Here is a 22126-nt window from a genome sequence, read left to right on the forward strand (position 1 = left end):
TTATAAACACGGACCTACCAAAATGCTACATCCATTCTTGTAAAAGATTATTCAAAACACAAAATCAAACAACCTAGACAGAACTGAAATAAGTTTTCTGTAAAGTAGTCAAAAGTAGTCCAGAAGACACTGCCACAACTGAGGAAAATTTGATATTGGGAAGACAGTCAACAAGTAAGGTATTTCTATATGCATAAAGTTAAGCAAGTAGACAAAAATTAAACACATTTATGTCGTATGCCATAACAAACAAGTTTTTCATATTGGAGCCCCTTCTCGAATGGAAATCTATAGTAGTGTGCAAATTTCATTCATTTTCCCACAAATGACATGAAATAAATTACATCTTGGAGAACATGAACATCACAATGAGGCCCACACATAGATTCAGGAAATAACAGATCTATATAATCATATCTTTCATCCTTGTAAAAAGTACTAAAATCCACATCTTTTTCAAAGTATCTATGATATTTAAAAAACTATCATTACATGGTATTTATATCAACTTGTAGAGTTACACAAGTGCAAGCTATAATAACAGATGCTTCCAAACCTGAATGCTTAATGTGCCCTCTAACATTGATAGTTAAGTAGAAAATACCAAAATTTCCCACACCAGTGTTTTCAACTGTGAGGTAAGCATCAGAATCACCTATGGATCTTTCGAAAATGACCAATACAGGTTGAGTATCCTTATCCGAATGCTCGGGACTAGAATCGTTTCACATTTCAGGTATTTTCCAATTTGAGAACATTCTCATAAATATAATGCGATATCCTGGGGATGGGACCCACGTCTAAACACAAAATTCATTTATGTTTCATATACACCTTATACCCACAGTATAAGGTGTGAAAGTAATTTTATAAAACGCTTTTAACAATTTTGTGCATAAAACAAAGCTTGTGTTCTGTACTTATGTGTGGAATTTTCCACTTGTGGCATCACACTGGCACTCAAAGTGTTGGATTTTGGAGCATTTCGAATTTCGGTAGGAATGCTCAACCTGTACCAGGGCCTCTTTCCAATACACTAACTTAGAATCTCCTAGGTGGTGTAGACATGTATATGCTTTTAAAGTGTCATAATGATACAGCTGTAAACCCCTGGGTAGGAGGAACTACTGTTCTATCATAATATTTACAACTCAATGCTACTCAAAACGTGGTCCACGGATGAATGCAGTGAATGTTCACTACCAGTTCAGAGCACGTATAGCAATGTGAAGAGTTAGATTTAAGACTTTTAAAGCAATTTGGTAGTAATTTTATATCTACTGAATCTTTTTTTTTTTTTTTTTGAGATGGAGTCTCGGTCTGTCACCCAGGCTAGAGTGCAGTGGCGCGATCTCAGCTCACTGCAACCACCACCTCCCAGGTTCAAGCAATTCTTCTATCTCAGCCTCTCGAGTAGCTGAGACTACGGGCATATGCCACCACGCCCGGCTAATGTTTGTATTATTAGTAGAGACAGGGAATCGGGAAAAATAAAAAGGTAGGTTTGTAACTTTACTTTGAACTTGTGGACAGGCACGGTGGCTCACGCCTGCAATCTCAGCACTTTAGGAGGCCACCTGAGGTCAGGAGTTTGAGACCAGCCTGGCCAATGTGGTGAAACCCTATCTTTAATAAAAATTCAAAAATTAGCCAGGCGTGGTAGTGCATGCCTGTAATCCCAGCTACTCGGGAGGCTGAGGCACGAGAACTGCTTGAACTGGGATGCAGAAGTTGCAGTGAGCCGAGATCGCACCACTGCACTTCAGCCTGGGTGACAGAGTAAGACTCTGTCTCATCAAAAAAAAAAAATTAATTGAACTTGCAACTTTGCTTTTTTTAGTATTCACTTTATTTTTATAGTAATTCATTTTTTATTGTATTTTATGAAATTATCACTTTCCAACAAATTGGAAATTTAAGCACTACTCTCAAAACCTATGTATATCTTTAACGTGCTATACTTTTATCTTTCATCTTAGCATGTCACTAAAGGAACTAGAAAGCATGACACCTAAATCTTAAAAACCCAAATATAAAGTTATGGTAGAAATGAACATTTAGTCAACAAACGAAAAAACATCCAAATGATCTGGATAATAAAACAGGAAACAGGTCAATTCAATGTAAGTATTTATTCGGGGCCACTCACGTACTAAACACTAAGGAGAATTCAGTAACAGCACAACACATGAGGACACAGACTGTATTTTAAGGATTCAGAGTAACGTTAAATTATATAATATCTACTACCAGCACTGTAAAGCAAAGATAAATAAATTCCAAAGCAGCCATTTCAAACTAAAAAAACCCAAAAACATTTATAAAGCAATTATACATAAATTATATTTAATATTGTTTTTCCATGGAAAATCAAGCACATGCCAATACAACAAACATTAGGCTTCATAAAATCAGAAATTATAAGCAACAGATGCCTAAAGATATTTTATACAAAAACTTTTTCTCCTTTTGGAAAGAAAAAATTATACTTCACACAGGTTGGTTTATATAATGTAAACTTAATAGAAAACCTTATAAAGTTCTTATTAAATAAGGGATATCAAACTGAGTCGAAAATTATTAAATTCATCACTTTTTCAACATTTTTGTAGATCTGAATACACCTCGATTTATATTCTAACTCTAAAAACATACCTAAATACATTATAGTGAAGTACGTATGAAGTAACTGTGATCACATTTACCTCTTTTTGTTGCAGTTGATTTCGATAACTTGTAGACTGCTGCTTTATTTGAATCTCTGATGCTTCATGTTTCTCTTCTAGATCAGTACAAAGTTTCTTAAGCCTTTCATTCTAGGAAAAAAAAAGTATTTTCAACAAAAAGACTGCAAGTAAAACATGTAATTAGTTTTGTGCATGGCTTTATGAAAAACGTACTGCTTCCCCCCAAAAAAATGTCAAATATAAAAGGTCTCGGACAGAATTCTGGACTTCAAAATATGCTTTTAAATTAAAGTTAAAAATGCACTGACCAGCCGGGCACGGTGCCTCACGCCTGCAATCCCAGCACTTCGGGAGGCCAAGGCAGGCAGATCATGAGGTCAGGAAATCGAGACCATCCTGGCCAACATGGTGAAACCCCCATCTCTACTAAAATACAAAAAAAAATTAGCCGGGCATGGTAGTGCGCACCTATAATCCCAGCAACTCAGGAGGCTGTGGCAGGGGAATTGCTTGAACCTGGGAGGCAGAGGTTGCAGTGAGCCGAGATCATGCCACTGCCTTCCAGCCTGGTGACAGAGCGAGACTCCGTCTCAAAAAAAAAAGAAAAAAAAAATACACTGACCATGTTTATATAGAATATGCATAATTCTAAACCAAACAGTGAAATAGTAACATTTTGCTCAGATTGATTTTCTGTTAAGGCCACTAATCAATGTTTCCCCAACTTTGTCTACCCAGTTCTAGCATACAGTAGTCAATACATATCTAGTAAATACATGGATTACATGTTTTGAGTTTTTGTTTTCTCCCCAAACAGAACTTTTTTTAAAAGAAATCCTTCTGGGTGAAGTACAGGGAGGAGCTAAAATCTCACATCGTTTGCTTGTCCTTCAGAGTCCCTGAAGGACCTCTGAAAAATCCAATTTGAAAACCACTACTAGAACTGCTTGAAAAAAGTTCAAAGTATACAAAATAGCCTAATTCAATGAATCTAGACATCACACACTGTCTTTTAAGATGTTGAAAAACATGAAAAAAATTACTCAAATTGTATGTACCTAAATATTAAATTATCTTAACCTATTATCATTCCTTATTTGAATGAAATATGAAGAATATAATGGGGCAAGAGAAATGGACACTAAAACTATCTACAAAAAAGAATTTACAAATCACTGCAGATAACAATTTACTAAGCATTCTACTAATATACCCACAAACACAGTTTAACAACAATGAATGAGAAAAAGGAGACTGATGGTGAGAAAGAAAGCTCTTGCTAAAAGGTGAAGACTTTTTCACTTTGGGGATGTCATTTGTTTTCTTCTTAGATTCTAGGAACTTCTGATGTCAACAGATGTGAAAATAATGATCCAGGAAGATTACATAAATTCGCAGAGAAAATCAATGGAATAATCAAAGGAATAATTACAAAATCCACAAATCCTAGTTTGGGACTCTATCCCCAGAAATCTGACACAGACCTTAATTATCCTGAAGAACTAGTAGTAAGAAACAGGACCAATGGTCACAACAGCTGATTACTTTCTATTCTATTGGCTGCTTTTGCATGATTTTCTGTAAGCTGTTAATAAGAAAAACACCATATATAACTTAGCAATATAATATACTGAAGTCAAACCCTGGTTATAAAAGATCACTTCAGGGTTTTTTTTCACACAAAAATACCTAAGGCTATTTATTTAACTCTGATTAATAAACAGAACTTTAAAACTTTGAATATGGTCAGTATCTACTTGGTTGTCTGCCCTCATCTACATAGCCATATGAGAGTCAGAAAGATTGAGAAAAGGCTAGGCATGGTGGCTCATGCCTGTAATCTTAGCACTTTGGGAGGCTGAGGCAGGAGGATCACTTGAGCCCAGGCATTCAAGACCAGCCTGGGCAACATAAGGAACAAAAACTACAAATAGAAAAATTAGCTAGGTGTGTTGGCTTGCACTCATAGTCCCAGCTACTCAGGAGGCTGATGAGGGAAGACTGCTTGAGCCTGAGAGGTCATGGCTGCGGGAAGCCATGATCACACCACTGCACTCCAACTTGGGTGACAGAGCAAGACCCTGTCTCAAAAGAAAAAGAAAGGCTGAGAGAGCAAATGAAGGACAGTTTCTCTTCATGTGGCTGAATCCATAAAATATGAAGAGAGTTGCCAGAGATAGTATTTTCTATTATATGGAATATGGAACAGAGGGGGCTGGTCTAAAAGGAGAAAAGAATAAATGCATGGAAAGAAGACAAGAGAGTACAAATGAAAAGAGAGACAGACTCCTGATGGCCTCCAGGTCTAGCTGCAGTCCCTCTAAACTCTGACTACATTTCTGCTGTTGAGTCCATAGGACACTCATATCTTAAAATATTCTGTCCTACTTAATCCTTGGTTATACCATTAGGGTCCACAGAAATCAACTTAATTTCTTTTTTAGGCAGTCCTAACTATTTGTAAAACTTATTCTTTCTGAGAGGTCTACCAACAAAGAGAAAATTTACCTATTTTTAAAAATAGAATAAAACATTCTATCTTACAATTACCATAAGGGTACCATGGATCCTTTTATAAATCTAACAAAAATCACAGGATCATAATCAACTTGTATTTTCTGTATCTTAAAACATTTTGCTCTTTTACTATCACGGCAATTTTTAAAAAAACATTTAAAAACTTATTCCCAACTATTTTAAAAATGACAATAACAAAACGGAAAACCTATGAAATCACCTAGGAGAATGATACAATGGTAAAATAACCAGTTTTCTGACTGCATTGCCCAAAGTATTACATCTTTTTTTTTTTTTTTTTTTGAGACAGAGTCTCACTCTGTCGCCCAGGCTGGAATGTACTGGCACAATCTCAGCTCACTGCAACCGGGCTGGAGTGTAGTGGTACAATCTCAGCTCACTGCAACCTCCGCCTCCCAGGTTCAAGCGATTCTCCTGCCTCAGCCTCCTGAATAGCTGGGATTACAGGCACACACCACCACACCTGGCTAACTTTTGTATTTTTTGTACAGATGGGGTTTCACCACGTTGGTCAGGCTGGTCTCAAACTCTTGACCTCATGATCCGCCCGCCTCGGCCTCCCAAAGTGCTGGGATTACAGGCGTGAGCCACCACACCTGGCCTATATCAACTTTTTAAAAGAAAACAGCTGTCTACAGACACCACTTTTTGCAGTTGTTATTTTGTCTCTTTCATTGAAGACAGCTAAAAACTCAGAATTTTTAATTACTTGATGAAGAGAAGAAAACTGACAAAGGTAAACATTTCACAATTATCAGACAACTCAGAAGATGAATGCAAAGAGACAGAGAGCAGCATCCTAGAGTCTAATGGTTATGGTGAAATGGACTGTAGAAGTGAAATCTTATACAAATCTTCAGATGGCAATATCCTGGATGAATTTTCTGAAAGTCAAGAATTGATAAGTGAACAATATATTTCTAAGAACAAAAAAGAATATGGCTTTCACATCATTCAACAGGAAAATACTTCACTCTGCATTGTTTTGTGACAAGGACCTATACCATTTCATTTTGCTAAGCAGATATGTGACAGTATTATTTATTTATTTTGAAACTGAGTCTCGCTCTTGTTGCCCAGGCTGGAGTGAAATGGCGGGATCTCGGCTCACTGCAACCTCCACCTCCCAGGTTCAAGTGATTCTCCTGCCTCAGCCTCCCCAGCAGCTGAGATTACAGGCATGCGCCACCAAGCCCAGCGAATTTTGTATTTTTAGTAGAGACGGGGTTTCTCCATGTTGGTCAAGCTGGTCTCCAACTCACATGATCCACCCGCCTCAGCCTCCCAAAGTGCTGGGATTACAGGCGTGAGCCACCGCGCCTGTCCACGTGACAGTGTTCTTTCATCATGTATATTTGTACACCAACATTTACTTGATATGTTCATATGTAGAAGGCTGAAGGCAGGTGTGTATACAAAAGCAACTGGGAGGAAACAGATGACACAGAAATGAAAAAAGCTCAGTGGACTGACCATTCTGATTGGCATTTATAAATCTAAGAATAAACATGCTTTGTAATTATGGAGCAAAGATGACAGCCATCATCTCTTCAATAAAATCATGAGCCATTACAATTTTCAAAAGTATTCGTTTTAATGACACAATCAAGAACCAGGCTGGCCATGGTGGCTCACGCCTGTAATCCCAGCACTTTCAGAGGCCAAGGTGGAAAGACTGCTTGAAGCCAGGAGTTTGAGACCAGCCTGGTCAACAGAACAAGACATGGTCTCTACAAAAAAATTTATTTATTTATTTACTTACTTACTTATTTATTGGAGACGGAGTATTGCTTAGGCTGGAGTGCAGTGGTGTGGTCTCGGCTCACTGCAACCTCTGCCTCCTGGGTTCAAGTGATTCTCCTGCCTCAGCCTCCCAAGTAGCTGGGATTATAGGCGCCCGCCACCATATCCAGCTAATTTTTGTATTTTTCGTAGAGACGGGGTTTCACCATGTTGACCAAGCTGACCTCAAGTGATCTGACCACCTCAGTCTCCCAAAGTGCTGGGATTATAGGCATGAGCCACCGTGCCCAGCCTATTACAAAAAAATTTTAAAAATTAGCTGGGTGTGGTGTCGCATGCCTGTGGTCCCAGCTATTCAAGAGGCTGAAGCAGAAGGATCGGTTGAGCCCAGAAGTTTAAGGTTGCAGTGAACTATGATTGTGCCACTGTACTCCAGCCTGGGCAAAAAAGCAAGACCCTGTCTCAAAACAACCACCACAACAAAAATAACTAGAAGTAGTAATAACCTGAAATCTATTAGGGAGGTAACTGAAATTTGGAATCAATATTTTATGAGATAAAGATATTCCATGTTATGCAATTAAAGGTTAAAAAGCAGTTAACTGAATTCAAAGAACATTGGTTATTTTGAGTCTTTCAAAACCAGAAAAAAATTACATAAAAATTTGGATTTGCTGTATTTAAATTATTAAAATGTCTTTTTCTTTTTTTGATACAAGGTCTTACTCTGTCACCCAGCCTGGAGTACAATGGCAGGATCACAGTTCACCGCAGCCTTGACTTTCTGGGCCCTAAGATCAGGTAATCCTCCCACCTCAGCCTCCCGAGTAGCAGGAACTACAGACACCCACCACTACACCTTGGCTAATTTTTTTATCTTTATTTTTTGTAACCAGTCTCAAACTCTAGGCCTCAAGCCATCCTCCCACCTCCACCTCCCAAAGTGCTGAGATTACAGGCATGAGCCATTGCACCTAGTCTAGACACTAATAATGAATAAAACAGTAAAATTAATTTGCTACTCCTATATCTTTTTTTCTTTTTTTGGATGGAGTTTTTCTCTGTCACTCATGCTGGAATGCAGTGGTGTGATCTTGGCTCAATGCAACCTCCGCCTCCCAGTTTCCAGCAATTCTCCTGCCTTAAGCCTCCTGGGTAGCTGGGATTATAGGTGTGCGCCACCACATCTGGCTAATTTTTTTTATTTTTAGTCAGAGATGGGGTTTCACTATGTTGGCCAGGCTTGTCTCGAACTCCTGACCTCAAGTGATCCACCTGCCTTGGCTTCCCAAAATGCGGGGATTACAGACATGAGCCACTGTGCCTGGCTGCTATTCCTATATTCTTAACTTCTTTGTATCCAAATATTATTATCATTTTAGTGTTTAAAAAGCTCCAGGTTAAACAGAATTGCATTCTTAATATTATACTTAGTCAGGCGCAGTGGCTCACGTCTGTAATCCCAGCACTTTGGGAGGGTAAGGCGTGTGAATCACAAGGTCAGAAGTTTGAGACCAGCCTGGCCAATATGGTGAAAATACAAAATTAGCCGGGTGTGGTAACAGTCCTATAATCCCAGCTACTCAGGGGGCTGAGGCAGAGAAATTGCTTGAACCCAGGAGGTGGAGGTTGTAGTGAGCCAAGATGGTGCCACTGCACTCCAGCCTGGGTGACAGAGTGAGACTCTATCTCAAAAAAAAAAAAAATTATTCTTAAATAAATGTACCTCTGCAATTTAGTATGCTGTTAGAACACAGTAAACCCCGGATTATGATAAATTATTGATACTATTATTTCTACATTTGGCAGTTTTCCTACTTATACAGAAATAGAGATGGAAATATTAAAGAATAGCAAACTGCAGTACCAGGTAAATACATTTTTCATCTACAGAGGTTGATAAAAGCTCAAAAAACAATCGAGATTAAAGAAGAAAAGAAAAAAAAGTGCTAAGCAGTACATTTAAAAAGGATCAAAATAATGTTTGTGTGACTTTCATGACTTTGAAAAAGAAAAATCGAAGTAGTCTTTGATTTTCCTTACCTCTGATCTCAAGATTGCATGAATGGCTTCAATTTCCTTTGTTCTAGAATCAGGTAATTCTGCTACAAGAGAAATATCAAATATTGAATATTTAATCAATACCATACGAAGTAATAAACAGGTATTTTCAGGAAAATATATTTCACTGAGTTTATACAGAATAGTAGGCTGATACGAGAGGATTCAGAAGAAAAAAATTACTTTATTTCCATAACAACTTTTCACTGATACTAATGTTGTCATAAAAGTCATTCTTTTTGCCTATGCCCTCTATCTTAGGATGTCTACCTTTATCCCTTAGAAATGTTCATTAAAATTTTGCTGTGGGAAATTAAGCTTTAGAAATTAAAACTATTTCTCTGTGGGCTTATGCTGCTATAATTTTAGATGAAACTTATTCAACTGGGGCTTCAGGCCTTATTTCTAACTGTAAGAATTAAAGAAAGAGGAGACAAACACAAAGGGTGGCTTGCCAGTTAAGACAGGTTTATTTCAGAGAAAACAAACTTGAGAGGGGCATTTGGCTGAGTTAGGTTAGAGGCACTCTCTCTTCCAGACTAAGAGTTTTTAAGGATTTAGGGTGGGAGAGCATATTAGAGGCTTAGACTGCCTCTGTGTTTTTTTGTAGTGCTTATCTGGGAGGGAGAGTTGTGTGTTTGTTCCATTTTTTCTGGAGTTGCAGGCATACCCCCTGAATCTGCTTTAGCTTCCCTATGTTAGTGCACCTGAAGGGAAATGAAAGTGCTTATTAAGGCCCACTGCTTTAGTGGGGCCCATTGTATGAGAGTGAAGTTTGGCAGTTATCCAAGAGACTTCCCCCCACCTCCTTTTGTGCTCGAGTACCCCCTCTGTATGTGTTTTACTGTCTGCTTTTTCTGGCTGCTTGTAGTTAGAAGAGAAGTGACTTCCTTGAAATGCATGAGGCTAGAAAGAGAGCTAGAGGTCAGGTGCGGTGGCTCACGCCTGTAATCCCAGCACTTTGGGAGGCCCAAGTGGGCGGATCACATGAGATCGGGAGTTTGAGACCAGCCTGGCCAACAGGTAAAATCTCATCTCTACTGAAAATACAAAAATTAGCCAGGTATGGTGGCACATGCCTATAATCCTAGCTACTCAGGAGGCTGAGGTAGAAGAATCACTTGAACCTGGGAGGTGGAGGTTGCAGTGAGTCGACGTTGCCCCACTGCACTCCAGCCTGGGCGACAGAGTAAGACTCCGTCTCCAAAAAAAGAAGGGGAGCTGGAACTTAAAAGTGGCAGTATTTGTCTGAGATAACAGTGTACCTGCTCTGTCACTAACTTCTGCTCTTAATACTATCAAATAATGACCTCTAAACTAAGAAAAATATACTGAGAACACTTAAAGTAACATAGACGCAATTTATTAAAAATGTGAATGAGCTCAGTCTGGTTTTGTACATTTTCATTTTTTAATTTTCTCGGAGAAAGTCTCACTTCACTCTGCCACCTAGGCTGGAGTATAATGGTGTGATCATGGCTCACTGTAGCCTCAAATTCTCTCGCTTCAGCCTTCCAAGTAGTTGGAATTACAGGCACATGTGACCACACCTACCTAATTTTTTTACTTTTTTGGAGAGATGAGGTTTCACTATGTTGCCCAGGCAGGTCTCGAACTCCTAGCCTTAGGCAGTCCTCCACACTCAGCCTCCCAAAGTGCTGGGATTACAGGTGTGAGTCACCATGCATGGCCCTTGGTTTTGTATATTTTCATTTAAAGTAGAGACAGAGCCCAGCAATATCAACATGGTAACCACAAATGCTAGTAGAAAATCATCATCCGGCTGCTCTCGGTGGCTCACACCTGTAATCTCAGCACTTTGGGAGGCCGAGGCAGGTGGATCACTTGGTCAGGAGTTCAAGGACAACCCTGGCCAATATGGCAAAACCCCATCTCTACTAAAAATACAAAAAAACTGGTCAGTCATGGTGGAGGGTGCCTGTAATCTGCAATCCCAGCTACTTAGGAGGTGAGGCAGGAGAAATTGCCTGAACCGGGGAGGCAGAAACTGCAGTGAGCCGAGATTGTGCCACTGCACTCCAGTCTGGGCGACAGAACAAGACTTGGTCTCAACAACAAAAAAAAAGAAAAGAAAATCATCATCCAGAGTTAGATTTTTTTTCCTAGGTACTAGTATTTTTTTCATTACTCACAGCTCCTTAATATAAAAATAACTTCTCTGGACTACAGTTTATTAAGAGTTTCCAATTTTTTGGCTTCCCTGGGCCATACTGGAAGAACTGTCTTGGGCCATACATAAAATACACTAACGCTAACAATCGCTAATGAGCTTTAAAAAAAAAAAAAAAACGCAAAAAAAACTCTTTCTTTTTTTTTTGAGACAGAGTGTCCCTCTGTCGCCCAGGCTGGAGTGTAGTGGTACAATCCCAGCTCACTGCAACCTCCACCTCCTGGGTTCAAGTGATTCTCCCAACTCAGCCTCCCCAGTAGCTGGGACTATATGCCTGTGCCACCACGCCCAGCTAATTTTTGTATCTTTTACTAAAGAGACGAGGTTTCACCATGTTGGCCATGCTGGCCTTAAACTCCAGACCTCAGGTGATCCTGAGGTCCTCCTCGGCCTCCCAAAGTGCTGGGATTACAAGCGTGAGCCACCGCGCCCAGCCAGAAAAACTCATAATATTTTTTTTTTTTGGGACGGAGTCTCGTTCTGTCGCCCAGGCTGGAGTGCAGTGGCCGGATCTCAGCTCACTGCAAGCTCCGCCTCCCGGGTTTATGCCATTCTCCTGCCTCAGCCTCCCGAGTAGCTGGGACTACAGACGCTCGCCACCTCACCCGGCTAGTTTTTTGTATTTTTTAGTAGAGACGGGGTTTCACCGTGTTAGCCAGGATGGTCTCGATCTGCTGACCTCGTGATCCGCCCATCTCGGCCTCCCAAAGTGCTGGGATTACAGGCTTAAGCCACCGCGCCCGGCCAAAACTCATAATATTTTAAGCAAGTTTGTGAATTTGTGTTGGGTCTCATTCAAAACCCATCCTAGGCCACATGTGGCCTGCAGACCACAGGTTGGAGAAGCTTGGTTTAAATCAAAAGAAGCATGCAATAATTACAGTGACAAACACTCTTGTTTAGAAAATCACCAGGGAGGGTTACATCTGTGGTTGGTTGTACGTCTTGCTTGAAAGTATGAAAGGACTGTTTAATTGCTACTCTGAAGAGGACAAGGTATAATCTAATTTGTTTAGGAAGGTAATTGTTAAAAGCAGCAACTATTTTAAAGACGGATTTTACAAGTTCATGCAAACTTCATACCCTCCCCCACAAGAAAAACTTGGCCTTTTTAGGTATAAAGGGGAGATATTATGCAGACAAAAATATTCTGACTTTGTCAATGAGGGCAAATATGACATTTACCCTTCATTAATGTTTACGATTTGCTAGGCACAATTCCAGTCATTTTGCACTCATGATTTCATTTAATACTCTCAACCTCACAATAGATATGATTATCCCTGTTTAAAAGATAAGGAAACTGTGCTTTTTGGAGGTTCATTTCTAATAATTTGCCCAAAATCCCACAACTTGTAATGCACAAAAGCAGAATTTCAACCCATGTCTCTCTGATTTAAAAGCCCAAGCTCCTAACCTTGAATAAATCAGTAGTGTTAGGTAAAATTGCAACCTTCTGATATTACAAATATGGATGGCTTTTAAGTTGTCTCCATAGTGCTATTTTGGAACTGTTTCATTTTGCATTACTGACACAGGGTAAACACTAATAAATACTTGTTGAATGAATAAAAGAACTGTAGTCTGACCCTCCTTTCCCTTTATTTTTTTGAGACAGGGTCGTCTCTGTCACCCAGGCTGGAGTTCAGTGGTGCAATCACAGCTCACTGGAGCCTTGAACTCCTGGGCTCAAGCAAACCTCCCATCTCACCTCCCAAGTAGGTGAGACTATAGGCACATACCACCACGCCCAGCTAAAAACTTTTTGTAGAGATGAGATCTCTACAAAATCATACGTTGCCCAGGCTGGTCCCCAACTCCTGGCTTTAAGCTATCCTCCCACTTGGGCCTACCAAAGAGCTGAGATTACAGGTGTGAACCACCACACCCGGCCAGACTCCTATTTTTAAAAATTTACAAAATCAATAAATTAGGTGTTAAGCAAGTCTCACTGAAATACAAAGGGAAAAGAATAAAGGCATTAAGCAACTTTGCAGATTTCTCATCACCCACTTATGCCATTTTTATTAATAAGCATCTACTATGTGCCAAAAGCAAGGTGCCACATATTTGGGAATATAAAGAGCAAAAAAATTCAGTCCCCACCCTGGGCATCAGGAAAACAGATAAACTATAACTCAACATGTTAAATGCTGTCAGAGAGAGATCCACAAAGTTCTGTTAGAACACAGATCACCAAATTCAACTCAACAACTCAACCTGTGTGGGAGTCAGAATGGTTCACCAAATACTTAAGTACCTGACATGTGAGCAGGGTTGTACAGGAAAATTGTTTTCTGGGTGAAGGAGGAAATAGAGAAGAAAGGGCTTTCCATACAGAGGCTTGAAGTTGTGTAGGTGCCTGACAAAATCCCACATGACAGAAGCTGTGCGTATAAGCAAGCTTATGTATGTGCACATGTACAGCAACTGGTATGGCAACTAGAAGAGGTTCACTGAAGGTCAGTCACAGTGGCTCATGCCTGTAATCCCAGCACTCTGGGAGGCCGAGGCGGGAGGATCACCTGAGGTCTCAGGAGTTCAAGACCAGCCTGGCCAACATGGTGAAACCTCATCTCTACTAAAAACACAAAAATTAGCTGGGTGTGGTGGCACACGCCTGTAATCCCAGCTACTTGGGAGGCTCAGGTAGGAGAATTGCTTGAACCCAGGAGGCGAAGGTTGCAGTGAGCCAAGATCATGCCACTGCATCCAGCCTACGCAACAGAGTGAGATTCCATCCAAAACTGAGAGGTTTGGATTTTGTTCTGTAACAGGGTCAAGAAATTTTTAAGCAGGTTTGTTTTTAAAAAGTAACTGACAATACAATTGAAAATGGACTGGAGTAGGGAGAAATGGGTGACAGGACATGAAAGACGAATAGTCCCTGGGAAAGATTATAGGGATCAAAAGAATAAGGAGTAATAAAGGAACGGACAATTCTGGCATAGGATAAACAAGATTTCATGACCAACTGGAAGTAGGAGATGAAAAAAGACATAAAACAAAGACATGAAGAGTTACAGTTTAGGAAACTGAGAATGAAGCCATTAAGATTGAGAAAATAGCACATTTGGCAGGAAAACAAAATGAATACCACCTTAAACCTGGAAGACATCCAGGTTGAGGGATGCACATTCTCTGGCTTAGGGTCAAAGGAACAGCCAACCGTTTTCCCCTATCTAGGATATAAGGAGCGACTAGTCATTTCCCATAGTTATCCAGCTCTTCTGTGCTTCCGACTGCCCTCAAGGTCCCATGCTTTCCCCAACACATAAAGACGCCCTTTCATTTCTATACCCAAACCTGTCTCACTGATGCACCTTTATGGCATGGGGAACCTCAAGCGGTAAAGTGGATTTCGGTAACTCCCCAGTCTATTCTTCCTTCCATCTAAATAGACCCACAGAAACTCAAAACATAAGCATTATCTTTCTATCAAACCATCTTTCCCGATTTCAACCAAATAAATATGAAGGACCTGTTAAATAAGCAATTAAACAAAACTAAGCCAGAATACTAATTTATTAAATTTATTTATAAGAAATACAATTGTCAAAGCAGCAGCTCTCACCCAGAAGAACAGTCCATTATCTCCCTGGAGCAGACTTAGATTGAAACTTAAAAACTGTTTCGATCCAAACATTGCTTACTGAAATGCCAAGAAATCAAAATAGTAATTAATGGATAGTAATTAATGTAGCCATTGATTACCATGTAACTCTGGGTCACTATTGTGTGTGACTCAATCTTGTTTTACTAACAAGATTGAGGACTTCAAAAATGAGTGAAGATTGCTAAGGGTACCTTAATAATAGGGTTGTCTTCCCTAGTCTACTGTCGAAATACGGACGAAATGAGCGACTATACACAAAAATACATTCTCAGCTGGAACGCTACAATGTATCATCACAATAAGGAAAAGTAAAAAATAATTAAATGGAAAAATATGGACGTGTTTCATAACATACTCAAGACAGAAAAGAGCAAAACTCACCGAATGTTTAAATTATGAGTTATTTCAACTGTTACAAAAATAGAACACATACACAATTCTTTAAACTGTGTCAGAATACAGGGAAGTAAGAATGAGCTCAGACCCCAAACTGAGGGCAAAGTGGTGGGCGTGGATAAACCAAACAAAAATAAATTCGACATAACGTAGGAGCAGTTTCACTCTACTGTACTTTGAGATATCCAGAATATTTAAAGGAGGAGAACCAGGAGTCTTCCCCTGGCCCCCAGTGGTCTTTCATCATAGAAAATCTGTTGAGAAGAGGCAAGAGGAGGTGTGTGAAGAAAAAAGGGAGGAGCAGCATTCCTTGGCGACCTGTCCGCGTCTCCTGACTGATGGAAGTAGGGACCAAACGGACGTTCCCAGGGTCTTAGAAAAGCCCTCCCTTCCCTCGCTCCAGCTGTTACCTTCCACTTCCTCCGTGCCCTCCATCAGCATATCCTTTGTAAAGTTTGAAATCTGGCCAGTGAGGGAAGCCAGGCTGCCCCCGACATGACCCAGAGACTGGCCCAATCCGGAGCCGAGGCCCCCAAGCCAGGACGACATCGCAGCGAGTTTAGAGAACGACCTGGTCCGCTCGGGAGAAAAAAAAAAAAAAAAAAAAAAGTTTAGCGCCGTCGGACGATCGGACCAAATATCCTTGAACGCCTGCCTTCGCGAGACAGGATACGATATCACAAAGCGGGGTTCTCAAGCAAGGCCGGCTCCAGGTTCTGCCTAGCAACGCAGAGGCCTGGTCTGGAATTTTACCAGGGTCCCGCCTCTAGTGACACAGTCACCCACGGAGGGCCTTCTGCTCATTCCCGCCGTCCAGATTGGGCCACTTCTTCCTCAGCTCTAGTGAGTTTCCCCAGTTCCGTGGGCTACTCCTGCCAACTCGACGCCGGCCGCCATGACACTCGCTCGGAAAGCGGCAGCGGATCATAGAAAGGCGTCGCGGTGGCGTAGACAGGCCCCGCGAAGCCGCCGGACGTGTCCGTGGCGCAAGGGAGGCTGGGATCGCGGAGGACCGCGCGCCGGTTGGATTGACTGCCGCTAGCGCCTAGCGCAAGGTTAGGTACACGCAGCCGGCCGGCTTTGGCCGGGGTAGGAATGGCCTGGATAACTGGGGCATCGCGGCGCTTCTCGGACTCCTGCAGCTGCGTTTCAAACCAGAGCCGACCCTTGGTGGGTAGTCGGGGGACCCTGCGAACCCTCCTTGTGTTGTTGAAACCTAATGTTTTAACTGGGACTACCTCCAGCGGTGCCTGGAGACTTGGCGGGGACTTTCCATTGCGCAGGAAGCGGCTTCAAATAACTTATACGCCTCACTGTATCGATTAGCTGCTCCGTGACAGGCACTATGGTAGGAACTGAGGCTGCAAAGATAGAACGGACGGGTTACAAAAAAAAAAAAAAAAAAAAAAAAAAAAAAAGAAAGAAAAAGAAAAAAGAAAGAAAGAAAAGGAAAAAAAAGGATGGGTTGAAAATTCAGGTGTCCAAGCAGGAAACACACTTTCCTTCTATAGGAGAAATCTCTGGTGCCTTTATAGCTCACAGTTGAAACCCTACCTTCTTTAACATAGGATGAGCTATTTCCGTGAAGCTGCCCTCACCCAAGTAGTTAAAAAACGGTCAACCGTTTTTCAAAATGACTCTTTAAAGGACAGCAGGGCAACTTAATAGAGAAGTGCCATTTAGTGTCAACGCTCCTATGGTATTGGCGGCACTCGCTATGCAAGTGCTACACCTCCCTCAGTCCTGTTAGCCACACTGTGGCTGTAACACAGTGTCCTGCCTTGCTTGCTTCCTTCCCTAAAGGAAGAAAAGTTGTCATGTGACTTTCAAGCAATTGGTGCAGGATACGTGGACACACAGCATCTAGCCAGGGAGACTTCCACATTTTTGGTTTCAAAAGGATATAAATCTGCAGTTCTTTTAAGCATAGCAATAGGTATACTGGCATCTTTCACTTTGATTGTATTCACAAGAGGGGCTACTGCAGATTGCACAGTTTGTGAACAGAACATTGGGAATGCCTCCAGTATTTGAGATCTGATAGCAGCAGGCAATAGTAGTTCTCCCTGAAAGCTGAATTTTTTTTTTTTTGATATGGAGCCTCGCTCTGTGACCCAGGCTGGAGTGCAGTGGCGAGATCTCGGCTCACTGCAACCTCCGCCTCCTGGGTTCAAGCGATTCTCCTGCCTCAGCCTCCGAAGTAGCTGGGACTACAGGCGCCCATTCTTCATTTTACTAATGAGAAACCAGTGCCCAGAAATGTTAAGTAACCCATCCAAGGTCATACAGCTAATAAGTGACAGACCCAGGCAGTCAGGCTTCGGAGTCTGCACATCTAACCACTGGGCTATGATGTTCACATGAATGCAGGGAAAGCATTTAATAAACACTTAAAGAATGAGATGTAAATTTTATTTTAAGCACATTCAGATATCCAGTGTGACTCCTGGATGTTTTAAAAAAAAAAAAAAAAAAAGCAGGGCCGGGGGCAGTGGCTTACGACTGTAATGCCCTGTAATCCCCTGTAATCCCCAGCACCTTGGGAGGCCAAGGCAGGCGCATCACCTGAGGTCAGGCCTTCAAGACCAGACTGGCCAACATGGTGAAACCCCATCTCTACTAAAAATACAAAAATTAGCCAGGTGTGGTGGCAGGCACTTGTCACACGCGTCCATGTGAAGAGACCACCAAACAGGCTTTGTGTGAGCAATAAAGCTGTTTATTTCACCTAGGTGGAGGTGGGCTGAGTCCGAAAAGAGAGTCAGCAAAGGGAGCTAAGGGTGGGGCAGTTTTATAGGATTTAGGTAGGTATTGGAAAATTACAGTAAAAGGGGGTTGTTCTCTGGTGGGCAGGGGTGGAGGTCACAAGGTGCTGGGTGTGGGAGCTTCTGAGCCAGGAGAAGGAATTTCAAAAGGTAATGTCATCAGTTAAGGCGGGAACCAGCCATTTTCACTTCTTTTGTGATTCTTCAGTTGCTTCAGGCCATCTGGATGTATATATGCGCAGGCTTGGGCTCAGAGGCCAGACATTCCTGTCTTCTTATATTAATAAGAAAAATAAAATAGTGTTGAAGTGTTGGGGCAGTGAAAATTTTGTGGGGTGGTATGGAGAGATAATGGGCGATGCTTTTCAGGGCTGCTTCAAGTGGGATTAGGGGCGGCGTGGGAACCTAGAGTGGGAGAGATTAAGCTGAAGGAAAATTTTGTGGTAAGGGGTGATATTGTGGGGTTGTTAGAAGGAGCATTTATCATATAGAATGATTGGTGATGGCCTGGATGTGGTTTTGTATGAATTGAGAAACTAAACGGAAGACACAAGGTCCAAATAAGAGAAGGAGAAAAACAGGTATTAAAGGACTAAGAATAGGGAGGACCCAGGACATCCAATTAGAGAGTGCCTAAGGGGGTTCAGTATAATTGGTTGGCAAGTTTTTGGGCTCTATTACTGAGTTTTTTTATGTTGTCATACACCAGGCCAGATTGATTTAGGTAAAAACAACACTCTTCATTTAAAAATATACAGAGCCCTCCTTTTTCAGCAGTAAGTCAAGGCCTTGGCGGTTTGGAGGACAACTGCAGCTAGAGAGTCAACTTGGGCCTGAAGGACTGATAAAGTTTGTGATATGTCTGTGATGCTAGCAGAGAAGTCATTAGAGAGGCTATGGAAGGTTGTGACAGAGGTTGAAATGCCTGCTATTCCAGTACTGAGAGCAATAGTGGAGGTAGAAAGTCCTAAACCGACAAGCAAGGGAATTAGTGGAATAACTCTTTTTTTGTCGTATCAGTGTCATAAGGGGAAGAGGAAGTTTATGCCACCCTCTACCTCTCCCCAGCTATCTCCACCATACTATCAATCTTATCATAAGGGGAACAGGAAGCTCTTCAGTTCCATTTGCAAATTGAATTTTGGGAGTAAGGAAAACTAGTGTACATGTGCCTGTCCAATTAGCAGGTAGACACATGTAGGTAGAGGATCCACAGAGGAAGAAAAAGCCTTGTGCAAGGCAAAACTGGAAATGCAAAGTAAAAAGATGAGAAGGAGTGCTGAAAGGGGTGTGTTTTACCCAGACTCCTAGGGCTCCAGCTAGGGCGGCAGCCATCAGAGGTTGTAATGGGGACTGACGCAGTAACTGTGTAGAGGGGGAGGTTCAATTTTCATGGTGTATGAGAAAACGTTGAGTGTCTACGAGCAACCTTTCAGTGTTATTTCTGGGGCTGGGTATAAGTAAACAAGAAGAAGGCCTGGGAGGACAGTCTCATGAGCAAGGGGAAGGTAGCCAAGGATGGAGTGAAATACAGGGTAAGTGTCTTCCTAAGCAGTAATTACTGCTAATGTTTTCAAGTTTGCGTGTATTGATAGAGGGCTTATCTGTAATATGGAGCTGGAAGGCTCCAATTGTTTCAGTGATGCGTGTAGTTGGACTTTGGAGATAAAGAGTGAAGGAACATCGAGAAGGTGAAAGGTTACCCAGGGGAATTCCAGTGGGTCTTTCCCGAGAGATACATAAAGGAGCGGCCACAGGAATAGTAGTTTGTGTTGTGAGGGGTCCAAATATGGGGGGAGTAGAGTTGATAGAAGGAGAAAGGTTTTTTAAGAAAGTGTGGAGGATGGCAGCAGCTTGCTCATGTGAAATGTCTGGGGAGGTCTTGCTGGACCTGTCTAGAAAGTAAAGAAATTCTTTAGGAGGGTAAAGGTGAGGGCTGTTAAAGGAAGTTCGGAGGTGTACGGAGACAGGAGATGTTGACCAGTCTGTATGTAAGGTGGGGACAGCTGTGTAGGCACAAGAAGAAAGGGAAATGCAAAGCCAGCAATTGTTCGCTAAGGAGGAATTAGAAACGGCTAGGAGAGAGTGAGTAAGATTGATAGTATGGTGGAGATAGCTGGGGAGAGGTAGAGGGTGGCATAAGGATGGGAATGAGAATAAGAGTGAGTATAAAAGTAAGGAATAGAGCTTCATCAGGGTGTAAGTATTGGAGGGTGCCCTGCCAGCAAAGATCATCTATCCACTCTAAGAGGGAGTTAAGAGTGGCAGTTTGGGGATAGCACCAGGAGATATCAGCTGTGATGGCTTAGAGAAACTGTAAACGGGCAGTGTAAACAAAAGCAGGGCATTTATGAGTAATTGAGAATGGTGAATAGGAGTATGACTAGACAGAAGATAGTAGGGATGACAAGTTTTTGGGGCACAGTCCAAATAGTGAGGGTGACTGTGTAAAGCCCTGTTGCAAAAAGTAGGGTAAGGACGAACAGACCTAATAGAATGAAGAGATGTATTAGGCTCATGAGGGTTATTACTGTTCTTCAGAAATGCAAGTGAGTTTAACGGAAGTAGGGGAGTGTTTGCGACTTCCAAGAGGAGGAGGAGGGATTAGGCTGGCTGTCCGACAAATACAGCTTTATTCTGGAACGGTGAACCCAGTGGGAGGATCCTGCAGGTGGATGGCAGTTGGGGTGCTATAGATGACTAAGTACGGTTTGGTCCATTGAGGTTGTAGCGTGTGAGGGATCAGGTTTTTAACAAGAACTGATCATCCAGCTAGAGTGTCTTCATATGGCTGGGAATCTCGAGTAGGCAAGAGAAGATTAGCAGCCTGGTGAATTTCCTGTCTAGCCTGCTGGAGGACTAGAAGATTGTCACCTAGAGGGCTGGTGTCTGGGACAAGGTTGGGGCCGAGCAAGAAACTGCATCCATTTAAAAGTTCAAATCGACTGTACCCTGTAACATCTTGAGGACAGGCTCTAATTCTGAGAAGGGCAAGAGGTAAAAATACTGTCCAGTCCTTTTAAAGTTGGAGGCTGAGCTTGGTGAGGTGTGTCTTTAAAAGACCATTAGTCCGTTCTACGTTTCCTGATGATTGAGGACAGTAAGGGGTATGAAGTTTCCACTGAATACCAAGAGCCTGAGAAACTGCTTGGGCGATTTGACTAGTAAAGGCTGGTCCATTATTGGACTGTATAGAGGTGGGAAGGCCAAACTGAGGAATTATGTCTGACAGAAGGGAAGAAATGACCACGTGGCCTTCTCAGACCCTGTGGGAAAGGCCTCTACTCATCAAGTGAAAGTGTCTACCCAGACCAAGAGGTATTTTAGTTTCCTGACTCGGGATATGTGAGTAAAGTCAATTTGCCAGTCCTGGGCAGGGGCAAATCCCCGAGCTTGATGTGTAGGGAAGGCAGGGGGCCTGAATAATCCCTGAGGAGTAGTAGAACAGCAGATGGAACACTGAGAAGTGATTTCCTTGAGGATAGATTTCCACGTTGGAAAGGAAATGAGAGGTTCTAAGAGACGGGCTAGCAGCTTTTAACGTACATGGAAGAGGTTATGAAACAACAATAGAATAGAATGGGCCAGTGAGGTTGGAAGGAGATATTTTCCTTGGTCTAAGAACCATTTGCGTTATGTGGGAAGAGATTGATAGGTGGAAGTTTCAGTCTGTGAGTAGGTGGGAGTGACTGATGAGAAGGAGAAAAACTGGCCATGAGGGACAGAAGTTGGAACGCTAGCTGCTGCTTTAGCTGCCTTATCAGCATAAGTGTTGCCCAGAGCAATAGGATCTGATGCCTTTTGATGGCCCCTGTAGTGAACGACTCCAGCTTCCTTTGGAAGTAAAGCAGCCTTGAGAAGAGTTTTTATTAAAGAGGCATTAATGATGGAGGACCCTTGCGTAGTGAGGAAACCTCTTTCTGCCCATATAACAGCATTGTGGTGCAGGATATGGAAGGCATATTTAGAGTCAGTTTATATTGACAGGTAGTCCTTTTGCACGAGTGAGGGCTTGAGTTAAGGCAATGAGTTCGGCTTGCTGAGAGGCAGTGGAGGGGGGCAGAGCGGTAGCCTCAAGGATAGATGTGGAAGATACTACTATAGCATAGCCTGCCTTTGCTGGTGAATG

General features: G+C 42.0%; 2 protein-coding genes and 1 long non-coding RNA gene across 21 annotated transcripts in view; 1 reads left to right on the forward strand and 2 right to left on the reverse strand.

Moving 5' to 3' along the window:
* Nucleotides 1-16158, reverse strand: part of TRIP11 (thyroid hormone receptor interactor 11) — a 70602-nt gene extending 54444 nt beyond the window's left edge. Inside the window, exons 1-3 of one of the 3 annotated variants that reach the window (XM_005562045.5) lie at nt 15643-16158; nt 9012-9070; nt 2706-2816 (exon numbers count right to left, since the gene is read on the reverse strand). In XM_005562045.5, coding sequence (XP_005562102.3) covers nt 2706-2816; nt 9012-9070; nt 15643-15781 — 309 coding nt within the window. In that variant the 5' untranslated portion in view covers nt 15782-16158. Of the gene's footprint in view, nt 1-2705; nt 2817-9011; nt 9074-15642 lie in introns of all 3 variants that reach the window. The other 2 variants (XM_005562044.5, XM_073998107.1) reach the window with 2 other exon arrangements.
* Nucleotides 15756-22126, reverse strand: part of ATXN3 (ataxin 3) — a 68021-nt gene continuing 61650 nt past the window's right edge. For 5 of the 16 annotated variants that reach the window (XM_073998118.1, XM_073998113.1, XM_073998120.1 and 2 more), the window contains one exon: nt 17628-18271. The gene's annotated coding sequence lies outside the window, so the exon portion shown is untranslated. Of the gene's footprint in view, nt 16594-17627; nt 18272-22126 lie in introns of those variants that run through there. The other 11 variants (XM_073998116.1, XM_065549253.1, XM_073998112.1 and 8 more) reach the window with 4 other exon arrangements.
* Nucleotides 16263-22126, forward strand: part of LOC102117378 (uncharacterized) — a 66386-nt gene continuing 60522 nt past the window's right edge. For both annotated transcript variants that reach the window (XR_010588608.2, XR_010588609.2), the window contains exon 1: nt 16263-16402. This is a non-coding gene — a long non-coding RNA (uncharacterized lncRNA). The remainder of the gene's footprint in view (nt 16403-22126) is intronic.

Source organism: Macaca fascicularis, chromosome 7, assembly GCF_037993035.2.
Source record: "Macaca fascicularis isolate 582-1 chromosome 7, T2T-MFA8v1.1".
Lineage (NCBI taxonomy): Eukaryota > Metazoa > Chordata > Mammalia > Primates > Cercopithecidae > Macaca > Macaca fascicularis.